The sequence below is a fragment of the Heterodontus francisci genome, chromosome 10 (assembly GCF_036365525.1).
Source record: "Heterodontus francisci isolate sHetFra1 chromosome 10, sHetFra1.hap1, whole genome shotgun sequence".
Lineage (NCBI taxonomy): Eukaryota > Metazoa > Chordata > Chondrichthyes > Heterodontiformes > Heterodontidae > Heterodontus > Heterodontus francisci.
The window spans coordinates 93,852,229-93,873,263 of record NC_090380.1 but is presented as its reverse complement, the minus strand read 5'-3'; the positions used below and the strand labels follow the sequence as shown (position 1 = coordinate 93,873,263).

The window sequence follows — 21,035 nt, the reverse complement described above, 5'->3', positions numbered from 1 at the left end:
TGTGAGAGAGATGCAATGAAAGCGCGCTCCTTCCAGTGACTGAAACTCACCAGAAATTGACATGTTCCGCCACGCAGAGTCGCATCTGTTCCTGAAGGATCAGATAGTGTTCACGGAATCGAGCTGAAAAGAACGAGTATTTTCCTGAGACGGGACCGGTAAATAATTGCTGGTTCTCGAAACAGAGCGACAAACCTAGCTGGAGAGAAGTATGCACAAAGTTGCAGTTGTCTGAAAGTTAACCGAGTTTTTTTTTTTGCCTTCCCACTTTGGAACCCCCCGCGACAGCCCCGCTGACAGGAAATTCTGCAGCGCTGTCGGAATGAAGATCTGCATTTGACATGAGCTGCGAACCGGCTCACATGTAAACATCGTCGCAACGTGGGAAAAAAAAGGGAATTCGTCTGGCGAAATAACTTGTTTTTGGGTCATTTCACTTAAGTGGAGAGTAACTGGAAACTTGCCCAGGGCGAGTTCCTTTGGTTAGCTGGGTTGCTTTGTTTTATGCTGCATTACTGTTAGTCGGTGTTGGAAATCGGCGGAGATTATTTATTTTGTCTGTCACTGCTGACTTCGCGTCTCCCTTCATATCCCTGCTGGAGGAGGCGTCGGTATTTCCCAGGTCGAGGATGCCAGCAGCTGCCGGTGAAAGCTTGGAACATCCCGCACTGGGAGATCTCCACATTTCCAACTCGGAAATTTACCTTCCACTTTCCGTTGCTCATGTTTCTCGAGAAACCATCCGGAATTTCCACCATACCAAGAGGGTCGGAAGCTATCTGATTGGGAAGAAGTTAGGAGAGGGATCTTTCGCCAAAGTTCGAGAAGGTTTGCACGTTCTGACTGGTGAAAAGGTAATTTCATTTGTAAGTTCCAATTTGAGTTTTACGTTCACGTAGATCCTTGTTTGGCAATTGGCTGAAACACTGGGACAACGATAAAAATATGTGAAAAGGTTTACACGAACAAGGAAGATCCGTGCAAACACCAATGTTTCCAGAATTATGGTTCACTGGCCCGACATTTACAATCCGTTAAATAATTTCCCCTTTCCATATTTCCCCGAGAAGTGGCAGAAGTAGTGGACAGGTCTGTCAGCATCTGAAGGAAGACAAGTTAACGTCTGAGATGGATAACACAGGTCAGAGGTGTGTTACTCTGTGTTGAACACCAAATCAGCGGTGTGTTACCTGATGATCGATACCTTTGGTCAGATGTGTATTAAACTGTGATGGAGATCCTGGTCAGAGATATGTAAAACTGTGATGGGAATCCTTGGTCAGAGGTGTGTTAAATTGTGAAGCAGATCCTTGGTCAGAGGTGTGTTAAACTGAGATGGAGATCCCTGCTCCGAGGTGTGTTAAACTGTGATAGAAATCCTTGGTCAGAGGTGTGTTGAACGGTGATGGAGATCCCTGGTCAGAGGTGTGGTAAACTTTGAGAGAGATCCTTGCTCAGTGGTGTGTTAAACTGTGATGGAGATAATTGGTGGGAGAAATGGTCAACTCTGATGGAAAGCCCTGGTCAGTGGTGTGTTAAACTGTGATGGAGATCCCTGGTCAGAGGTATGTTAAACTGTGATGGAGATCCCTGGTCAGAAGCGTGTTAAAATGTAATGGAGATCCTTGATCAGAGGTGTGTTAACTTGTAATAGAGATCCATGGTTACAGGTGTGTTAAACTGCGATAATGATCCTTGGTCAGAGGTGTGTTAAAATTTGATGGAGATCCTTGGTCAGAGGTGTGTTAACGTGTGATAGAGATACTTGGTTAGAGGTGTGTTAACTTGTGATAGAGATACTTGGTTAGAGGTGTGTTAACTTGTGATAGAGATACTTGGTTAGAGGTGTGTTAACTTGTGATAGAGATACTTGGTTAGAGGTCTGTTAAACTGTGATAGAGATTGTTGGTCCGAAGTGTGCTAAACTGTGATGGCGATCCCTGATCAGAGTTCTGTTAATTTGTGATAGAGATTCTTGGTTACAGGTGTGTTAAACTGTGATAGAGATTGTTAGTCAGAGGTGTGTTAAACTGTGATGTAGATCGCTGGTCAGAGGTTTGTTGATCTGTGATGGAGATCCTTTTATTTTATTCATGGGATGTGGGCGACGCTGGCAAGGCCAGCATTTATTGCCCATCCGTAATTGCCCATGAAAAGGTGGTGCTGAGCTGCCTTCTTGAACCGCTGCAGTCCATTTGGCGTAGGTATACCCACAGTGCTGTTAGGAAGGGAGTTCCAGGATTTTGACCCAGCGACAGTGAAGGAACGGCGATATAGTTCCAAGTCAGGATGGTGTGTGACTTGGAGGGGAACATGGTGTTCCCATGTATTTGCTGCCCATGTCCTTCTAGTTGGTAGAGGTCGCGGGTTTGGAAGGTGCTGTCTAAGGAGCCTTGGTGCATTGCTGCAGAGCATCTTGTAGATGGTACACACTGCTGTCACTGTGCGTCGGTGGTGGAGGGCGTGATGTTTGTAGATGGGTGCCAATCAAGCGGGCTGCTTTGTCCTGGATGGTGTCGAGCTTCTTGAGTGTTGTAGGAGCTGCACCCATCCAGGCAAGTGGAGAGTATTACTTCACACTCCTGACTTGTGCCTTTTAGATGGTGGACAGGCTTTGGGGAGTCAGGAGGTGAGTTACTCGCCTCAGGATTCCTAGCCTCTGACCTGCTCTTGTAGCCACGGTATTTATATGGCTACTCCAGTTGAGTTGCTGGTCAATGATAGCCCCTTGGATGTTGATAGTGGGGGATTCAGCGATGGTAATGCCATTGAATGTCAAGGGGAGATGGTTAGATTCTCTCGTGTTGGAGATGGTCATTGCCTGGCACTTGTGTGGCGGAAATGTTACTTTCCACTGATCAGCCCAAGCCTGGATATTATCCAGGTCTTGCTGCATTTCTACACAGACTGCTTCAGTATCTGAGGAGTCACGAATGGTGCTGAACATTGTGCAATCATCAGTGAACATCCCCACTTCTGACCTTATGATTGAAGGAAGGTCATTGATGAAGCAGCTGAAGATGGTTGGGCCCAGGACTCTACCCTGAGGAACTCCTGCAGTGATGTCCTGGAGTTCAGATGATTGACGACCAACAACCACAACCATCTTCCTTTGCGCTAGGTATGCCTCTAGCCAGCGGAGGGTTTTCCCCCTGTTTCCCATTGACTCCAGTTTTGCTAGGGCTCCTTGATGCCATACTCTAATTTATTTGGCTGAAGTCTGGCATCTGTGATGCTGGGGACTTCAGGAGGGGGCCGAGATGAATCATCAACTCAGCACTTCTGGCTGAAGGTTGTTGCAAATGCTTCAGCCTTATCTTTTGCACTGATGTGCTAGGCTCCCCCATCATTGAGAATGGGGATATTTGTGGAACCACCTCCTCCAGTTAGTTGTTTAATTGTCCACCGCCATTCACGGCCGGATGTGGCAGGACTGCAGAGCTTCAATCTGATCCGTTGGTTATGGGATCGCTTAGCTCTGTATATTGCATGCTGGTTACGCAATTTGGCACGCAGATAGTCCTGTGTTGTAGCTTCACCAGGTTGACACCTCATTTTGAGGTATGCCTGGTGCTGCTCCTGGCATACCCTCCTGCACTCTTCATTGAACCAGGGTTGGTCTCCTGGCTTGATGGTAATGGTAGAGTGAGAGATATGCCGGGCCATGAGGTTACAGATTGTGATTGAGTACAATTCTTCTGCTACTGATGGCCCACAGCACCTCATGGATGCCCAGGTTTGCATTGCTAGATCTGTTCGAAATCTATCCCATTTAGCACGGTGATAGTACCACACAACACGATGGACAATATGCTCAATGTGAAGGCGGGACTTCGTCTCCACAAGGACTGTGTGGTGGTCACTCCTAACAATACAGTCATGGACAGAAGCATCTGCAGCAGGCAGATTGGTGAGTATGAGGTCAAGTATGTTTTTCCCTCGTATTGGTTCCCCCACCAACTGCCGCAGACCCAGTCTAGCAGCTATGTCCTTTAGGACTCGGCCAGCTCGGTCAGTAGTGGTGCTGCCGAGCCACTCTTGTTGATGGACTTTGAAGTCCCCCACCCAGAGTACATTTTGTGTCTTTGTCACCCTCAGTGCTTCCTCCAAGTGGTGTTCAACGTGGTGGAGTGCTGAGCCATCAGCTGAGGGAGGGCGGTAGGTGGTAATCAGTAGGAGGTTACCTTGCCCATGTTTGACCTGATGCCATGAGACTTCATGGGGTCCGGAGGCGATGTTGAGGACTCCCAGGGCAACTCCCTCCCTACTGTATACCACTGTCCCACCACGTCTGGTGGGTCCATCCTGCCGATGGGACAGGACATACCCGGGGATGATGAATGCAGTGTCTGGGACATTGTCTGTAAGGTATGATTCCGTGAGTATGACTATGTCAGGCTGTTGCTTGACTAGTCTGTGGGACAGCTCTCCCAACTTGGTCAGAAGTGTGTTAATCTGAGATGTAAATACTTGGTTCGAGGTATGGTAAACTGTAATGGAGATCGTTGGCCAGAGGTTTCTTGATCTGTGATGGAGATCCTTGGTCAGAGATGTGTTAATCTGTGATGGAAATACTTGGATCGATGTGAGGTAAACTGTGATGCACATCCCTGGTCAGAGCTGTGTTAAACTGTGATGGAAATACTTGGATCGATGTGAGGTAAACTGTGATGCACATCCCTGGTCAGAGCTGTGTTAAACTGTGATGGAGATCCTTGGACAGAGGTGTGTTAAAATGTGATGGAGCTCCTGGTCAGAGGTGTGTGAAATTGTGATAGAGAACATTGTTCAGAGGTGTGTTAACCTGTGATGGAGATCCTTGGTCAGAGTTCTGTTAACTTGTGATAGAGATCCCTGCTCCGAGGTGTGTTAACTTGTGATAGAGATCCTTGGTTACAGGTTTGTTAAACTGCGATAAAGATCCTTGGTCAGCGGTATGTTAAACTGTGATGGGGATCCCTGGTCAGGGGTATGTTAACTTGTGATAGAGATCATTGGTTAGAGGTGTGTTAAATTGTGATGGAGATCATTGGTGAGAGGAGTGTTCCACTCTGATGGAGATCCCTGGTCAGAGGTGTCGTAAACTGTGATGCAGATCCCTGGTGAGAGGTGTGTTAAGCTGTCATGGAGATTCATGTTCAGAGGTGTGTTAAGCTGTGATAGAAATCCTTGGTCAGAGGTGTGTTGAACTGTGATAGAGCTCCTTGGTTAGAGGTGTGTTAAACTGTGATAGAGATCAATGGTCAGAAGTGTGTTAAACTGTGATAGAGATCCTTGTTTAGAGGTGTGTTAAACTGTGATTGTGATCTTTGGTCAGAGGTGTTGTAAACTGTGATTGAGATTGTTGGTCAGAGCTGTGTTAAACTGTGATGGAAAATCTTTGATCAGAGGTGTGTTAAACGATGATAGAGATCCCTGCTCCGAGGTGTGTTAAACTGTGATGTACATGTTGGTCAGAAATGTGGTAAACTGTGATAGAGATGCTTGGTCAGATGTCTTTTAAACTGTGATAGAGATCCCTGCTCCTAGGTGTGTTAAACTGTGATGGAAATCCCTGGTCAGAGGTCTGTTAAATTGTTTTTTTTAATTCATTCATGGGATATGGGCATCACTGGCTAGGCCAGCATTTGTTGCCCATCCATAATTGCCCTTGAGAAGGTGGTGGTGAGCTGCCTTCTTAAACCGTTGCCATCCATGTGAGGTAGGTACACCCACAGTGCTGTTCGGAAGGGAGTTCCAGGATTTTGATCCAGCGACAGTGAAGGAATGGCGATATAGTTCCAAGTCAGGATGGTGTGTGACTTGGAGGGGAATTTCAGGTGGTGGTGTTCCCAGGCATCTGCTGCTCTTGTCCTTCGAGGTGGTAGAGGTCGCGGGTTTGTAAGGTGCTGCCTAAGGAGCCTTGGTGCGTTGCTGTATTGCATCTTGTAGATGGTACACACTGCTGCCACTGTGTGTCGGTGGTGGATGGAGTGAATGTTTGTAGATGGGGTGCCAATCAAGCGGGCTGCTTTGTGCTGGATGGTGTCGAGCTTCTTGAGTGTTGTTGGGGCTGCACCCATCCAGGCAAGCGGAGAGTATTCCATCACACTCCTGACTTGTGCCTTGTAGATGGTGGACAGGCTTTGGGGAGTCAGGAGGTGAGTTACTTGCCACAGGATTCCTAGCCTCTGACCTGCTCTTGTAGCCACGGTATTAATATGGCTACTGCAGTTCAGTTTCTGGTCAATGATAGCTGCTTGGATGTTGATAGTGGGGGATTCAGCGATGGTAATGCCATTGAATGTCAAGGGGAGTTGGTTAGATTCTCTCTTGTTGGAGATGGTCATTGCCTGGCATTTGTGTGGCGCAAATGTTACTTTCCACTTATCAGCCCAAGCCTGGATACCGTCCAGGTCTTGCTGCATTTCTACACGGACTGCTTCAGTATCTGAGGAGTCACGAATGGTGCTGAACATTGTGCAATCATCAGCGAACATCCCCACTTCTGACCTTATGATTGAAGGAGGTCATTGATGAAGCAGCTAAAGATGGTTGGGCCAAGGATACTACCCTGAGGAACTCCTGCAGTGATGTCCTGGAGCTCAGATATTTGACCTCCAACAACCACAACCATCTTCCTTTGCACTAGGTACGATGCCAACCAGCAGAGAGTTTTCCCCCTGATTCCCATTGACTCCAGTTTTGTTAGGGCTACTTGATGCCATATTCGGTCAAATGCTGCCTTGATGTCAAGGGCAGTCACTCTCACCTCACCTCTTGAGTTCAGCTCTTTTGTCCATGTTTGAACCAAGGCTGTAATGAGGTCAGGAGCTGAGTGGCTTTGGCGGAACCCCAACTGAGCATCACTGAGTAGTTTATTGCTAAGCAAGTGCTGCTTAATGGCACTGTTGATAACACCTTCCATCACTTTACTGATGATTGAGAGTAGACTGTTGGGGCGGTAATTGGCCGGGTTGGACTTGTCCTGTTTTTTGTGTACAGGACATACCTGGGCAATTTTCCACATTATTGGGTAGATCACAGTGTTGTAGCTATACTGGAACAGCTTGGCTAGGGGTGCGGCAAGTTCTGGAGCACAGGTCTTCAGTACTATTGCCAGAATATTGTCAGGACCCATAGCCTTTGCAGTATCCAGTGCCTTCAGTTGTTTCTTGATATCACGCGGAGTGAATCGAATTGGCTGAATTCTGACGGACTTCAGAGGGGTCCGAGATGGATCATCAACTCAGCACTTCTGGCTGAAGATTGTTGCAAATGCTTCAGCCTTATCTTTCGCACTGATGTGCTGGGCTCCCCCATCATTGAGGATGGGGATATTTGTGGAGCCACCTTCTCCAGTTAGTTGTTTAATTGTCCACCACCATTCATGACTGGATGTGGCAGGACTGCAGAGCTTCAATTTGATCCGTTGGTTATGGGATCGCTTAGCTCTGTCTATTGCATGCTGCTTACGCAGTTTGGCATGCAAGTAGTCCTGTGTTGTAACTTCACCAGGTTGATACCTCATTTTGAGGTATGCCTGGTGCTGCTCCTGGCATGCCCTCCTGCACTCTTCATTGAACCAGGGTTAGTCTCATGGCTTGATGGTAATGGTAGAGTGGGGAATATGCCGGGCCATGAGGTTACAGATGGTGGTTGAGTACAATTCTGCTGCTGCTAATGGCCCACAGCGCCTCATGGATGCCCAGTTTTGCATTGCTGGATCTGTTCGAAATCTATCCCATTGAGCACGGGTGATAGTGCCACACAATACGATGGAAAGTATCCTCAAAATGAAGGCAGGACTTCGTCTCCACAAGGACTGTGCGGTGGTCACTCCTACCAATATAGTCATGGACAGAAACATCTGCGGCAGGCAGATCGGTGAGGACAAGGTCAAGTATGTTTTTCCCTCGTGTTGGTTCCCACACCACCTGCCGCAGACCCAGTCTAGCAGCTATGTCCTTTAGTACTCGGCCAGCTCGGTCAGTCATGGTGCTACTGAGACACTCTTGGTGTTGGACATTGAAGTCTCCCACCCAGAGTACATTCTGTACCCTTGCCACCCTCAGTGCTTCCTCCAAGTGGTGTTCAACATGGTGGAGTACTGACTCATCAGCTGAGGGAGGGCGATATTTGGTAATCAGTAGGAGGTTACCTTGGCCACGTTTGACCTGATGCCATGGGACGTCATGGGCTCCAGAGTCGATGTTGAGGACTCCCAGGGCAAAGCCCTCCCTACTGTGGACCACTATCCCGCCACCTCTGCTAGGTCTGTCCTGCTGGTGGAACAGGACATACGCAGGGATAGTGATTGCAGTGTCTGGGACATTGTCTGTAAGGTATGATTCCGTGTGTATGACTATGTCAGGCTGTTGCTTGGCTAGTCTGTGGTACAGCTCTCCCAAATTTGGCACAAGCCCCCAGATGTTAGTAAGGAGGACTTTGCAGAGTCGACAGGGCTGGGTGTGCCGTTGTCGTTTCCGGTGCCTCGGTCGATGCAAGATGGTCAGTCCGGTTTCATTCCTTTTTATTGACATTGCAGCAGTTCGGTACAACTGAGTGGCTTTGTGATGGAGAAGTTTGGTCAGAGTTATGTTCAACTGTGATGGAGATTCCTAGTCAGAGGCGTGTTCAGCTGTGATGGAGATCCTTGATCAGAGGTCTGTTAAATTGTGATGGACAGCCTTGGTCAAAGTTGTGTTCAACTGTGATGGAAATCCGTGGTCAGAGGTTTGTTAAAGTGTGATAGAGGTCCTTGATCAGAGGTGTGTTTACCTGCGATAGAAATCCCTGTTCAGAGGTGTGTTAAACTGTCATGGAGATCCTTGGTCAGAGGTGTGTTAACCTGTGATGCAGATCCCTGGTCAGTGGAGTGTTAATCTGTGATAGAGATCGTTGGTCAAAGGTGTGTTAATTTCTGATGGAGAACCTTGGTCAGAGGTGTGTTTTACTGTGATGGAGATCCTTGGTGAACAGTGCATTAAACTGTGATGGAAATCTCTGGTCAGCGATGTGGTAACCTATGATGGAAATCCTTGGTGAGAGGTGTCTTGATCTGTGATGGATATCCCTGCTCAGAGGTGTGTTGACTTGTGATATAGATTCTTGCTTAGAAGTGTGTTAAACTATGATGGAGATCTTTGGTTACAGGTGTGTTAAACTGTCATAGAGATCGTGGTTAGACGTGTGTTAAACTGTGATGGAGATCCATGATCAGAGGTATTTTAACTTGTGATACATATCCCTGGTCAGAGGTGCGCTAACCGGTCAAGGAGATCCCTGCTCAGAGGTGTTTTAAATTATGATAGAGATCCCTGGTCAGAGGTGTGTGAAACTGTGATGGAGATCCCAGGCCAGAGGTGTGTTAAGATGTGATGGAGCTCCATTGACAGAGGTGTGTTAAACTGTGATAGAGAACCTTGGTCTGTGGTCTGTTAAACTGTGATGGAGATCCCTGTTCAGAGGGGTGTTAACTTGTAGTGAAGGTCCTTGTTTAGAGGTGTGTTAAACTGCAATAGAGATCCTTGGACAGAGGTGTGTTAAACTGTAATGGACATCCCTGGCCAGAGGTGTGTTAAACAGTGATGGAGATCCTTGGACAGAGGTGTGTTAAACTGTAATGGACATCCCTGGCCAGAAGTGTGTTAAACAGTGATGGAGATCCCTGTTCAGATGCCTGTTAAACTGGGATGGAGATCCCTGTTCAGATGCCTGTTAAACTGTGATGGAGATCCTTGTTCAGATGCCTGTTAAACTGTGATGGAGATGCCTGTTCAGATGCCTGTTAAACTGTGATGGAGATCCCTGGTCAGAGTTGTGTTCAACTGTGATGGAAGCGTGTGGTCAGAGGTGTATTAACTTGTGATGGAGATTCTTTGTCAGAGGTGTGCTAAACTGCGATGTAGAACCTTGGTTAGAGGTCTGTTAAACTGTGACAGAGATTGTTGGTCAGATGTGTGTTCACCTGTGATGTAGATCCTTGGTGAAAGTTGCATTAAACTGTGATGGAAATCTCTGGTCAGCGATGTGGTAACCTATGATGGAAATCCTTGGTGAGAGGTGTCTTGATCTGTGATGGAGATCCCTGCTCAGAGGTGTGTTAAACTGTGATGGAGATCCCTGCTCAGAGGTGTGTTGACTTGTGATAGAGATTCTTGGTTAGAAGTGTGTTAAACTGTGATGGAGATCCATGATCAGAGGTATTTTAACTTGTGATACAGATCCCTGGTCAGAGGTGCGCTAACCGGTCAGGGAGATCCCTGCTCAGAGGTGTGTTAAATTATGATAGAGATCCCTGGTCAGAGGTGTGTGAAACTGTGATGGAGATCTCTGGTCAGGGGTGAGTTAAACTGTGATGGAGATCCCTGGTCAAATGTGTGTTAAACTGTGAAGGAGATCCTTGGTCAGAGGTGTGTTAAACTGTGATGAAGATCCTTGGTCTGTGGTGTGTTAAACTGAATTGGAATTCCCGAGACAGTGGTGTGTTAAACTGTCTTGGAGATCCTTGGTCAGAGGTGTGTTAAACTGTGATGGAGATCCCTGTTCAGAGGTGTGTTAAACGGTGATAAAAATCCTTAATGAGAGGTGTGTTAAACCGTGATGGATATCCTTGTTCAGAGGTGTGTTAACTTGTGATAGAGATCTCTGGTCAGAGGACTGGTAACCTGTCATGGAGATCCCTGGTCAGAGCTGTGTTAAACTGCGGTAGAGATCCTTGGTCAGAGCTATGTTAAACTGTCTTGGAGATCCTTGTTTAGAGGTGTGTTAAACTGCGATAGACATCCTTGGCTAGAGGTGTGTTAAACTGTGGTGGAGATCCCTGGTCAGATTTTTGTTAACTTTTGATGCTGATCCCTGGTCAGAGGAGTGTTAACCTGTGATGGAAATCCATGATCTGTGGTGTGTTAACTTGTGATGCAGATCCCTGGTCAGAGGTCTGTTGATGTGTGATAAAGATCCTTGGTCAGAGGTTTTTTAAACTGCGGTAGAGATCCTTGTTCAGAGTTGTGTTCAACTGTGATGGAAACTGTGGTCAGAGGTGTGTTAACTTGTGATGGAGATTCTAGGTTAGAGGTGTGTTAAATTGTGATGCCAATCCCTGGTTAATGGAGTGTTAACCTGTCATGGAGATCCCTGCTCGGAAGTGTGTTAAACTGTGATTGAGATCCTTGGTTACAGGTGTGTTAAATTGTGAGGGAGATCTCTGGTCAGAGGTGTGTTAACCTGTTATGGAGATCCTTGGTGAGAGATGTGTTAATCTGTGACGGAGATCCCTGGTTAGAGGTCTGTTAAACTGTGATTGAGATCGCTGCTCAGAGTATGTTAACTTGTGATCGAGATTCTTGATTAGAGCTGTGTTAAACTGTGATAGAGATCCTTGGTTAGAGGTGTGTTAACTTGTGGTGGAGATCCCTGGTCAGATTTTTGTTAACTTTTGATGCTGATCCCTGGTCAGAGGAGTGTTAACCTGTGATGGAAATCCATGATCTGTGGTGTGTTAACTTGTGATGCAGATCCCTGGTCAGAGGTGTGTTAAACTGCGATAGAGATCCTTGTTCAGAGTTGTGTTCAACTGTGATGGAAACCGTGGTCAGAGGTGTGTTAACTTGTGATGGAGATTCTAGGTTAGAGATGTGTTAAGATGTGATAGAGATCCTTGTTCAGAGTTGTGTTAAACTGTGATGGAGACACTTGTTCAGAGTTGTGTTAAACTGTGATGGAGACACTTGTTCAGAGTTGTGTTCAACTGTGATGGAAGCCCGTGGTCAGAGGTGTGTTAACCTGTCAGGGAAATCCCTGGTCAGAGATGTGTTTAAATACGATGGATATCCTTGATCAGAGGTCTGTTTACTTGTGCTAGAGATCCCTGTTCAGAGGTGTTTTACAATATGATGGCGATCCCTGGTCAGAGGTGTGATAAGCTCTGATAGAGATCCTTGTTCAGAGTTGTGTTAAACTGTGATGGAGACACTTGTTCAGAGTTGTGTTCAACTGTGATGGAAACCCGTGGTCAGAGGTGTGTTAAATTGCGATTGAGATCCTTGGTCAGGGGTGTGTTAAACTGTGATGGAGATCCATGATCAGATTTCTGTTAACTTGTGATAGAGATTCTTGGTTAGAGGTGTGTTAACTTGTGATGCTGATCCTGGGTCAGAGACGTGTTAACCTGGGATGTAGATCCTTGTTCAGAGTTGTGTTCAACTGTGATGGAAACCCGTGGTCAGAGGTGTGTTAAACTGTGATAGAGATCCATGATCAGAGGTGTGTTAACTTGTGATGCTGATCCTGGGTCAGAGACGTGTTAACCTGGGATGTAGATCCTTGCTCAGAGGTCGGTTAAACTATGATGGAGATCCATGATTAGAGGTGTGTTAAACTGTGATAGAGTCATTGGTCAGAGGTGTGTTAATTTGTTAGTTAGTTAGTTAGTTAGTTAGAGATACAGCACTGAAACAGGCCCCTCGGCCCACCGAATCTGTGCCGACCATCAACCACCCATTTATACTAATCCTACACTAATTCCATATTCCTACCACATCCCCGCCTATCCCTATATTTCTCTACCACCTACCTATACTAGGGGCAATTTATAATGGCCAATTTACCAATCAACCTACAAGTCTTTGGCATGTGGGAGGAAACCAGAGCACCCGGAGGAAACCCACGCAGACACAGGGAGAACTTGCAAACTCCACACAGGCAGTACTTGTGATGGAGATTCTTGGTTATAGGTGTGTTAAACAGTGATGGAGACCCTTGTTCAGAGCTGTGTTCAACTGTGATGGAAACCCTTGGTGAGAGTTGTGTTAAAATGTGATGGAGATCCTTGATCTGAACTGTGTTAACCTGTGATGTAGGTCCTTGGTGAGAAGTGTGTTAAATTGTGATGCAGATTCCCTGTCAGGGGTGTGTTCACCTTTGATGGAGATCCATGGTGAGAGGTGTGTTAATCTGTGATGGAGGTTCTTGGTTAGATGTATGTTAAAATGTGATAGAAATCCTTGTTCAGCGGTGTGTTAAACTGTGATGGAGATCCATGATAAGAGGTTTGTTAACTTGTGATGCAGATCCCTGGTTAGTGGAGTGTTAACCTGTCATGGAGATCCCTGCTCAGAGATGTGTTAAACTGTGATAGAGATCCTTGATCTGAACTGTGTTAACCTGTGATGTAGGTCCTTGGTGAGAGGTGCGTTAAATTGTGATGGAGATTCCTTGTCAGGGGTGTGTTCACCTTTGATGGAGATCCTTGGTGAGAGGTGTATTAACCTGTGAAGGAGATCCTTGATCTGAGGTGTGTTAACCTGTGATGCAGATCCCTGGTGAGAGGTGTGTTAAACTGTGATTGAGATCGCTGCTCAGAGGTATGTTAACTTGTGATCGAGATTCTTGATTAGAAGTGTATTAAACTGTGATAGAGATCGTTGGTCAGAGGTCTGTTAACCTGTGATGTAGATCCTTGATGAGAGGTGCGTTAAATTGTGATGGTGATCCTTGGTGAGAGGTGTATTAACCTGTGAACGAGATCCTAGGTCAGAGGTGTGTTAATCTGTGATGGAGGTTCTTGGTTAGATGTGTGTTAAAATGTGATAGAAATCCTTGTTCAGCGGTGTGTTAAACTGTGATGGAGATCCATGATAAGAGGTTTGTTAACTTGTGATGCCGATCCCTGGTCACTGGAGTGTTAACCTGTCATGGAGATCCCTGCTCAGAGATGTGTTAAACTGTGATGGAGATCCTTGGTTACAGGTGTGTTAAATTGTGATGGAGATCTCTGGTCAGAGGTGTGTTAAACTGCGATTGAGATCGCTGCTCAGAGGTATGTTAACTTGTGATCGAGATTCTTGACTAGAGGTGGTATAAACTGTGATAGAGATTGTTGGTCAGAGGTGTGTTAAACTGTCATGGAGATCCCTGGTCAGAGGTGTGTTAACTTGTGATAGACATCCTTGGCTAGAGGAGTGTTAACCTGTGATGGAAATCCATGATCTGTGGTGTGTTAACTTGTGATGCAGATCCCTGGTCAGAGGTCTGTTAACGTGTGATAAAGATCCTTGTTCAGAGTTGTGTTCAACTGTGATGGAAACCGTTATCTGAGATGTGTTAAACTGTGATGGAGATTCTAGGTTAGAGGTGTGTTAAATTGTGATGGTGATCCCTGGCCCCTGTCAATGTGTGATAGAGATCCTTGTTCAGAGTTGTGTTCAACTGTGATGGAAGGCCATGGTCAGAGGTGTGTTAACCTGTCAGGGAAATCCCTGGTCAGAGGTGTGTTTAAATATAATGGATATCCTTGATCAGAAGTCTGTTAACTTGTACTGGAGATCCCTGTTCAGAGGTGTTTTACAATGTGATGGAGATCCCTGGTCAGAGAGAGGTGTGTTAAGCTATGATAGAGATTCTTGATCAGAGGTGTGTTAAACAGCGATGAAGATCCCAGGCCAGAGGTGTGTTAAACAGTGATGGAGACCCTTGTTCAGAGTTGTGTTCAACTGTGATGGAAACCCGTGGTCAGAGGTGTGTTTAACTGTGATAGAGATCCATGGTCAGAGGTGTTTAAACTGCGATTGAGATCCTTGGTCAGAGGTGTGTTAAACTGTGATGGAGATCCATGATCCAATTTCTGTTAACTTGTGATGCTGATCCCTGGTCAGAGGTGTGTTAAAATTGAATGGAGATCCTTGATCAGAGGTGTGTTAAAATGTGCTGGTGAGCCCTGGTCAGAGTTGTGTTAACGTGTGGTAGAAATTCTTGGTTAGAGGTGTGTTAAACTGTGATAGAGATCCTTGGTCACAGCTTCGTTAAACTGTAAGGGAGATCCCTGGTCAGAGGTGTGTTAACTTGTGGTAGAGATGCTTGGTCAGAGGTGTGTTAAACAGTGATCCCTGGTCAGAGTTTTGTTCAACTGTGATGGAAGCCCGTGGTCAGAGGTGTGTTAAACTGTGATAGAGATCCACGATTAAAGGTGTGTTAACATGTGATGCAGATCGTTCGTCAGTGGAGTGTTAACCTGCCATGGAGCTCCCTGGTCAGAGGTGTCTTGAAATGTAATGGATATCCTTGATCAGAGGTGTGATAAACTGTGATGAAGATCCATGGTCTGAGGTATGTTAAACTGTGATCGGGATCCCTGGTGAGAGGTGTGTTAAACTGTGATAGAAATTCTTGTTCAGAGGTGTGTTAAACTGTGATCGGGATCCGTGGGCAGAGGTGTGTTAAACTGTGATAGAAATTCCTGTTCAGAGGTGTGTTAAACTGTGATAGAGATCCCTGGTGAGAGGTGTGTTAAACTGTGATAGAAATTCCTGTTCAGAGGTGTGTTAAACTGTGATAGAAATTCCTGTTCAGAGGTGTGTTAAACCGTGATGGAGTTCCCTGGTCAGAGGTGTGTGAAACTGTGAGAGAAACCCTTGTTCAGAGGTGTGTTAAACTGCGATGGAGATTCATGGTCTGAGGTATGTTAAACTTTAATAGAAATCCCTGGTCAGAGGTGTGATAAACTGTGATACATCCTTGCTCAGATGGGTCTTAAACTGTGATACATCCTTGCTCAGAGGTGTGTTCACTTATCCCTTTTGCATTTGAGATAATGATACACATTATAATGTGTACTTATAATGTTTTCATATTTCCAGCATTTGTTTATTTTTTATCTCAATGTCTTCCACTCCCTGACTCCCTGTTATCCTCAGAATTATCTGGGTTATGGATTTTGCCATCTTCTCCCTATTTGCCAGCAGAATGTGCTTAATATACTTAACTGCATTCTTTTAGCCTGAGAGAAGGTACTTCCTGATTCCCTACTCCTCCACCCATCATTATGGCTCAAAGACATTGAACCTTGTCCATTGGAGCATCAATGTAATACTGAGATTTCATTCAAAAAGCCAAAAGACTTGCAGGTTGATAGGTAAATTGGCCATTATAAATTGTCACTAGTATAGGTAGGTGGTAGGGAAAGATAGGGACAGGTGGGGATGTTTGGTAGGAATATGGGATTAGTGGAGGATTAGTATAAATGGGTGGCTGATGTTCGGCACAGACTCGGTGGGCCGAAGGGACTGTTTCAGTGCTGTATCTCTAATCTAATCTAATATATATATATATATAGTTCTGTATATTTATAGACCAAGGCTAAACTGGCATGAGTTATAATAACAGTATTCAGTTCAAATTATGCATTTTGCGCAAAATCCAAACACTTCTTCAAACAAGCTAACAACTTCAACTCAGCTAACATTGCTCCGATTCCCTTGGTGAGCTTTATCAATCTTTTTGGTCAGCTTGGTGGTGGGAAGGGAGAGGCAAACCAAGTTGGGAAGGGGTTTCTGCAACATAAGTGCAATCCTCTGAAGTTTCAGCCCAGAGGAAGCATTCTCCATAGGCAAGAACACAAGGCTGTAAAAGTACCTTCTCCCACTCTTCTGATGGAGGAGGATAGCACGGGTTATAGTTGATTATAAGGAGAAAAAAAACAGATTTGGACATTTTTCCATTAAAATAGAAAACTTTACAGCAACCTTTGTCACAATCTAAAGAGGACATTGGACTTTGTTGCAGGCTTTGGGACCCCCACCTTGAGAGCAAATGGGGGTTCCGAGCCTACACTTACCGGTAGCAATTCCAGCTTAGCGACCTTTGGCGAGGCGGCCCTCTAATTGGACAACTCTGAGTTCGCTGTCCTATTAAGGACAGTGTGTGGGCTCTTGATGTTGCCGGCCCAATTAGAGGGCCGGCAGCTCTGGAACCTTGGCAGCCCCAGTGGGAGAGGTGGGCACTGCTGAGGGAAGTCTGGGACTGCAAGGGTGCCCTCACTGGCCTGCACAGCAGTGCAGAAATAAAATCTAGGCCGGCAGGTCCATAGGGATAGAGGGGAAACCTCTCTGCTGGATTGGGTCCGGCTGCGATTGTGGCCTTTCATGCTCGCAGCCCGTCAATGGGGCATACAGCTTCTGCCTCCAATGACCCATCAGCCTGCCACAGGGAGACTGCCTCCACTGAGTTGGCAAGGCTGTAAAATTGCCCCGAATTGAAGCCTTAACAAGCGTGATTGGCTGCTCGCCTCCGTGGAGCAGGAAGCCGATCTGATTCCCAGCCCACCCCTGGGAAAGCTCCCTGGCGGCGAGAATGTTTCAGGAGCTGTCCCCACATGGCCCCCACAAATCTTTCCGGCCCCCCCACCTCAGTTCTCCATCACAGGTCCGGGAAAATTCAGCCCTTATTATTGACTTTAAAAACAACAGTTCCCAAGCAGTGACAATAACCAACAACTTGCATTACACAGTAAAATGTCCAATGATCATCTTGAAGGAGGAGAGAGAGGTAGAATGGTGGAGAGGCTTAGGGAGGGAATTCCAGAACTTGGGGCCAAGGCCGTTGTCAATAGTAGAGTGATTAAAAACGGGGATGTACGAGAGGCCAGCGCAGAGATCTCAGAGGACTGTGGAGCTGGAGGAGATTATAGAGGTAGGGAGGGGGTGTGGCCATGGAGGGATTTGAAAACAAGGATGTGAATTTTAAAACTATGGCACGTTTTATTCACATTGCAACATTTAAACCAGACTGATTTTAATAAACATGTCCACAGAGCAGCAAAGTCCTGATGGTAGAAAAACAGCCTGGTATAACAGGTCTCATCAGAACAGGGGCACTACTATGTCGGTATATTAAAACTATGGCACTGTCAGACTAGGAGCCAATGTCAGTCAGTGTGCATAGGGATGATGAGTGAATGGGACAGTGCGAGTTAGGATACAGTCAGCAGAGATTTGGATGCGCTGAAGTTTATGGAGGGATGCTGGTCAGGAGAACTTTGGAATAGTTATGGTAGAATATTGATTTGAAAGTTTCTGCTTGTGGTTTCCCACATGCAGAATACTGATCTTAACCGAGCTACCATATAATGGGGTTGCATGGAAATCAGACACTTCAGTACAGGGAGTGAGGAAGGAAAATGTTGAAGTCATATCTACTTTATATTTCAGATGGTATTAGCAGAAACCTGGAATCAGCTTGAGTCCTTGGACACAAGTGGTATATAGAATTGCTAGGACAGGTTGCATAAATGTAGCTTGTTATATTTCAATTTTTGAAGATTGAGAGGTGATCATTTAAAATGATAAGGAGAAAATGTTAAAATGATAATAGAATAGATTCAGAGAAATTCATTGAATCATAGAATGGTTACAGCACAAGAAGAGGTCATTTTGCCTGTCATATCTATGCTAGCTCTCTGAAAGAGCAGTTCACCTAGTGCCACTTCCCTGCCTTCTCCCTGTAACCCTGCACATTCTTCCTTTGCAGATAATAATCCAATTCCCTCTTGAATGCCTCGAGTGAACCTGTCTCCACCGCACTCTCAGGCAGTGCATTCCAGACCCTAACCACTCGCTGCCTGAAAATGTTTTTCCTCATGTCGCCATTGCTTCTTTTGCCAATTACCTTAAAACTTTGCCCTCTGGTTCTCAATCCTTCCACCAATGGGAACAGTTTTTCACTATCTACTCTGTCCAGACTCCTCATGATTTTGAATACCTCTATCAAATCTCCTCTCACCTTCCCTTTTCCAAGAAAAACAGTCCCAACATCTCCAATCTATCTACGTAGCTGAAGTTCTTCACCCCTGGAACCATTCTTGTGAATCTTTTCTGCACCCTTTCTAACGCCTTTCTAAAGGATGGTGCCCAGAACTGGATGCAATACTCCAGTTGAGGCCAAACCAGTGTTTTATACATGTTTAACATTAGAACATTACAGCGCAGTACAGGCCCTTCGGCCCTCGATGTTGCGCCGACCTGTGAAACCATCTGACCTACACTATTCCATTTCCATCCATATGTCTATCCAATGACCACTTAAATGCCCTTAAAGTTGGCGAATCTACTACTGCTGCAGACAGGGCGTTCCACGCCCTTACTACTCTCTGAGTAAAAATTTTTTTTTTATTCTTTCAAGGGATGTGGTATCGCTGGCTAGGCTAACTAGTCTTCATTGCAAGAGGATTTGAGTACAGGAGTAGTGAAGTCTTGCTTCAATTGTATAGAACCTTGGTTAGATTGCACTTGAAGTACTTTGTGCAGTTTTGCTCCCCTTACCTTAGGAAGGATATTATTGCCATAGAGGGAGTGCAACGAAGGTTCGCCAGACTTGTTCCCAGGATGGCGAGACTGTCCTATGAAGAGAGATTGGGGAAACTGGGCCTGTATTTAGAGTTTCAAAGAATGAGAGGTGATCTCATTGAAACCTACAAAATACTTAAAGGGATAGACAGGGTAGATGCAGCTAAGATGTTTCCCCTGGTTGGGGAGTCTAGAACCAGGGGACACAATTTCAAAATAAGGGGGAAGCCACTTAGGACAGAGATGAGGAGAAATTTCTTTACTCAGAGGGTTGTGAATCTTTGGAATTCTCTACCCCAGAGGGCTGTGGAAGCTCAGTCATTGAGTATGTTTAAAGCAGAGATCGACAGATTTCTAAATACAAATGACATAAGGGGATATGAGGATAGCGTGGGAAAAAGGCATTTGGAAGTGGATGGTCAGCCATGATCATATTGAATGGTGGGGCAGGTTCGATGGGCTGAATGGCCTACTCCTGCTCCTATGTTCCTTTGTTCCTAGCCCTGCCCTTCTTTGAGCCAGGTCTGTTATAGCTACAATATCATATTTCCACTTGGCTATCTGCGCCTATAACTCACCAGTCTTATTTACCACACTCTGCGCATTCACATACATGCACATGATCACCGTCCACTAAACGTTCCCCTACTGACATTTGATCCACTTGGTCCACCTCATTCCCAAGAACCAGGTCTAGCAATGCCTCCTTTCCTGTTGGATTGGAAACATACTGCTGTAGTTCTAAATTGGGGGAAGGCAAATATTATGAAACTGAGAGGTGATCTGGCAAAAGTGGACTGGATTCAGCTATTTAAAGGAAAATCAGTGGCAAACCAATGGGAGTCATTCAAAAGTGAGATTCTACAGGCACAGTGTAGGCATATTCCCACAAAGGTAAAGGGTGGTACGGCCAAATCTAGAGCCCCCGGTTATCTAGAAGTTTACAGGGTAAGTTAAAGCAGAAAAAGAAAGCTTATGATGGTCACAAAAAACTTAATACTTTAGAAAGCATGGAAAGTGTCGGGGTGAAGTAAAAAAGGAAATTAGGAAAGCAAAGAGCGAACATGAAAAATTATTGGCTGGTAAAATCAAGAAAAACCCAAAGATATTTTATCGGTACATTAAGAGCAAGAGGATAAATAAAGGGTAGGGCCTATCAGAGATGTACAAGGGAACTTATGTGTGGATGCAGAAGTTGTAGGCAGGGTTCATAATGAGTTTTTTGTCTCTGTCTTCACAAAGGAGAGGGATGTGCAGACATTGTAGTAAAAAAGGAGTATGAAATAATAGATATGATAAGCATAATGAGAGAGGAAGTACAAGAGGGTCTGACATCCTTGAAAGAGGATAAATCGCCGGGGCCGATGGATTGCAACTCAGGTTGTTAAAGGAAGCCAGGGAGGAAATAAAGGATGCGCTGAGGATCATCTTCAAATCCCCATTGGATATAGGCGAGGTGCCAGAGGATTGGAGGTCTGTAAATATTGTGCCATTATATAGAAAGGGTGCGAGGGATAGGCCAAATAATAACAGGCCGGTCAGTCTGACCTCAGTGGTGGGTAAATTATTAGAATCAATGAAAAAACCTCCATCATGATTGGGAAATGTCCTATCACTATTGCTCTTCCAGTATTCTTCATGCCCCCCTGTGCAGCTGAGCCAGCTGTGGTGCCACGGACTTGGCTCTGGCTGCACTCCCCAGATGAACCACCACTTTCAACAGTATCCAGAACTGAATACTGGATGGAGAGTGAGATGCACTCAAGAAACTCCTGCACTACCTGCCTGTTTCTTCTTGACTGCCTGGTGGTCACCCTTCCCTCTCTCCCTGCATACTCTTTAGCTGTAGGGTGACTACATCTATAACCATGCTATCCATGAAGTTCTCAACCTCACGGATACACAGCAGTGACGCCAACTGCTGCTCAATCTCCG

The 21,035-nt window shown here is 45.7% G+C and overlaps 1 protein-coding gene across 1 annotated transcript in view; it reads left to right on the top strand.

Moving 5' to 3' along the window:
• Nucleotides 1–407: 407 nt before the first annotated feature.
• Nucleotides 408–21,035, top strand: part of hunk (hormonally up-regulated Neu-associated kinase) — an 84,974-nt gene continuing 64,346 nt past the window's right edge. Inside the window, exon 1 of the mRNA XM_068040017.1 lies at nt 408–854. Coding sequence (XP_067896118.1) covers nt 630–854 — 225 coding nt within the window. The 5' untranslated portion in view covers nt 408–629. The remainder of the gene's footprint in view (nt 855–21,035) is intronic.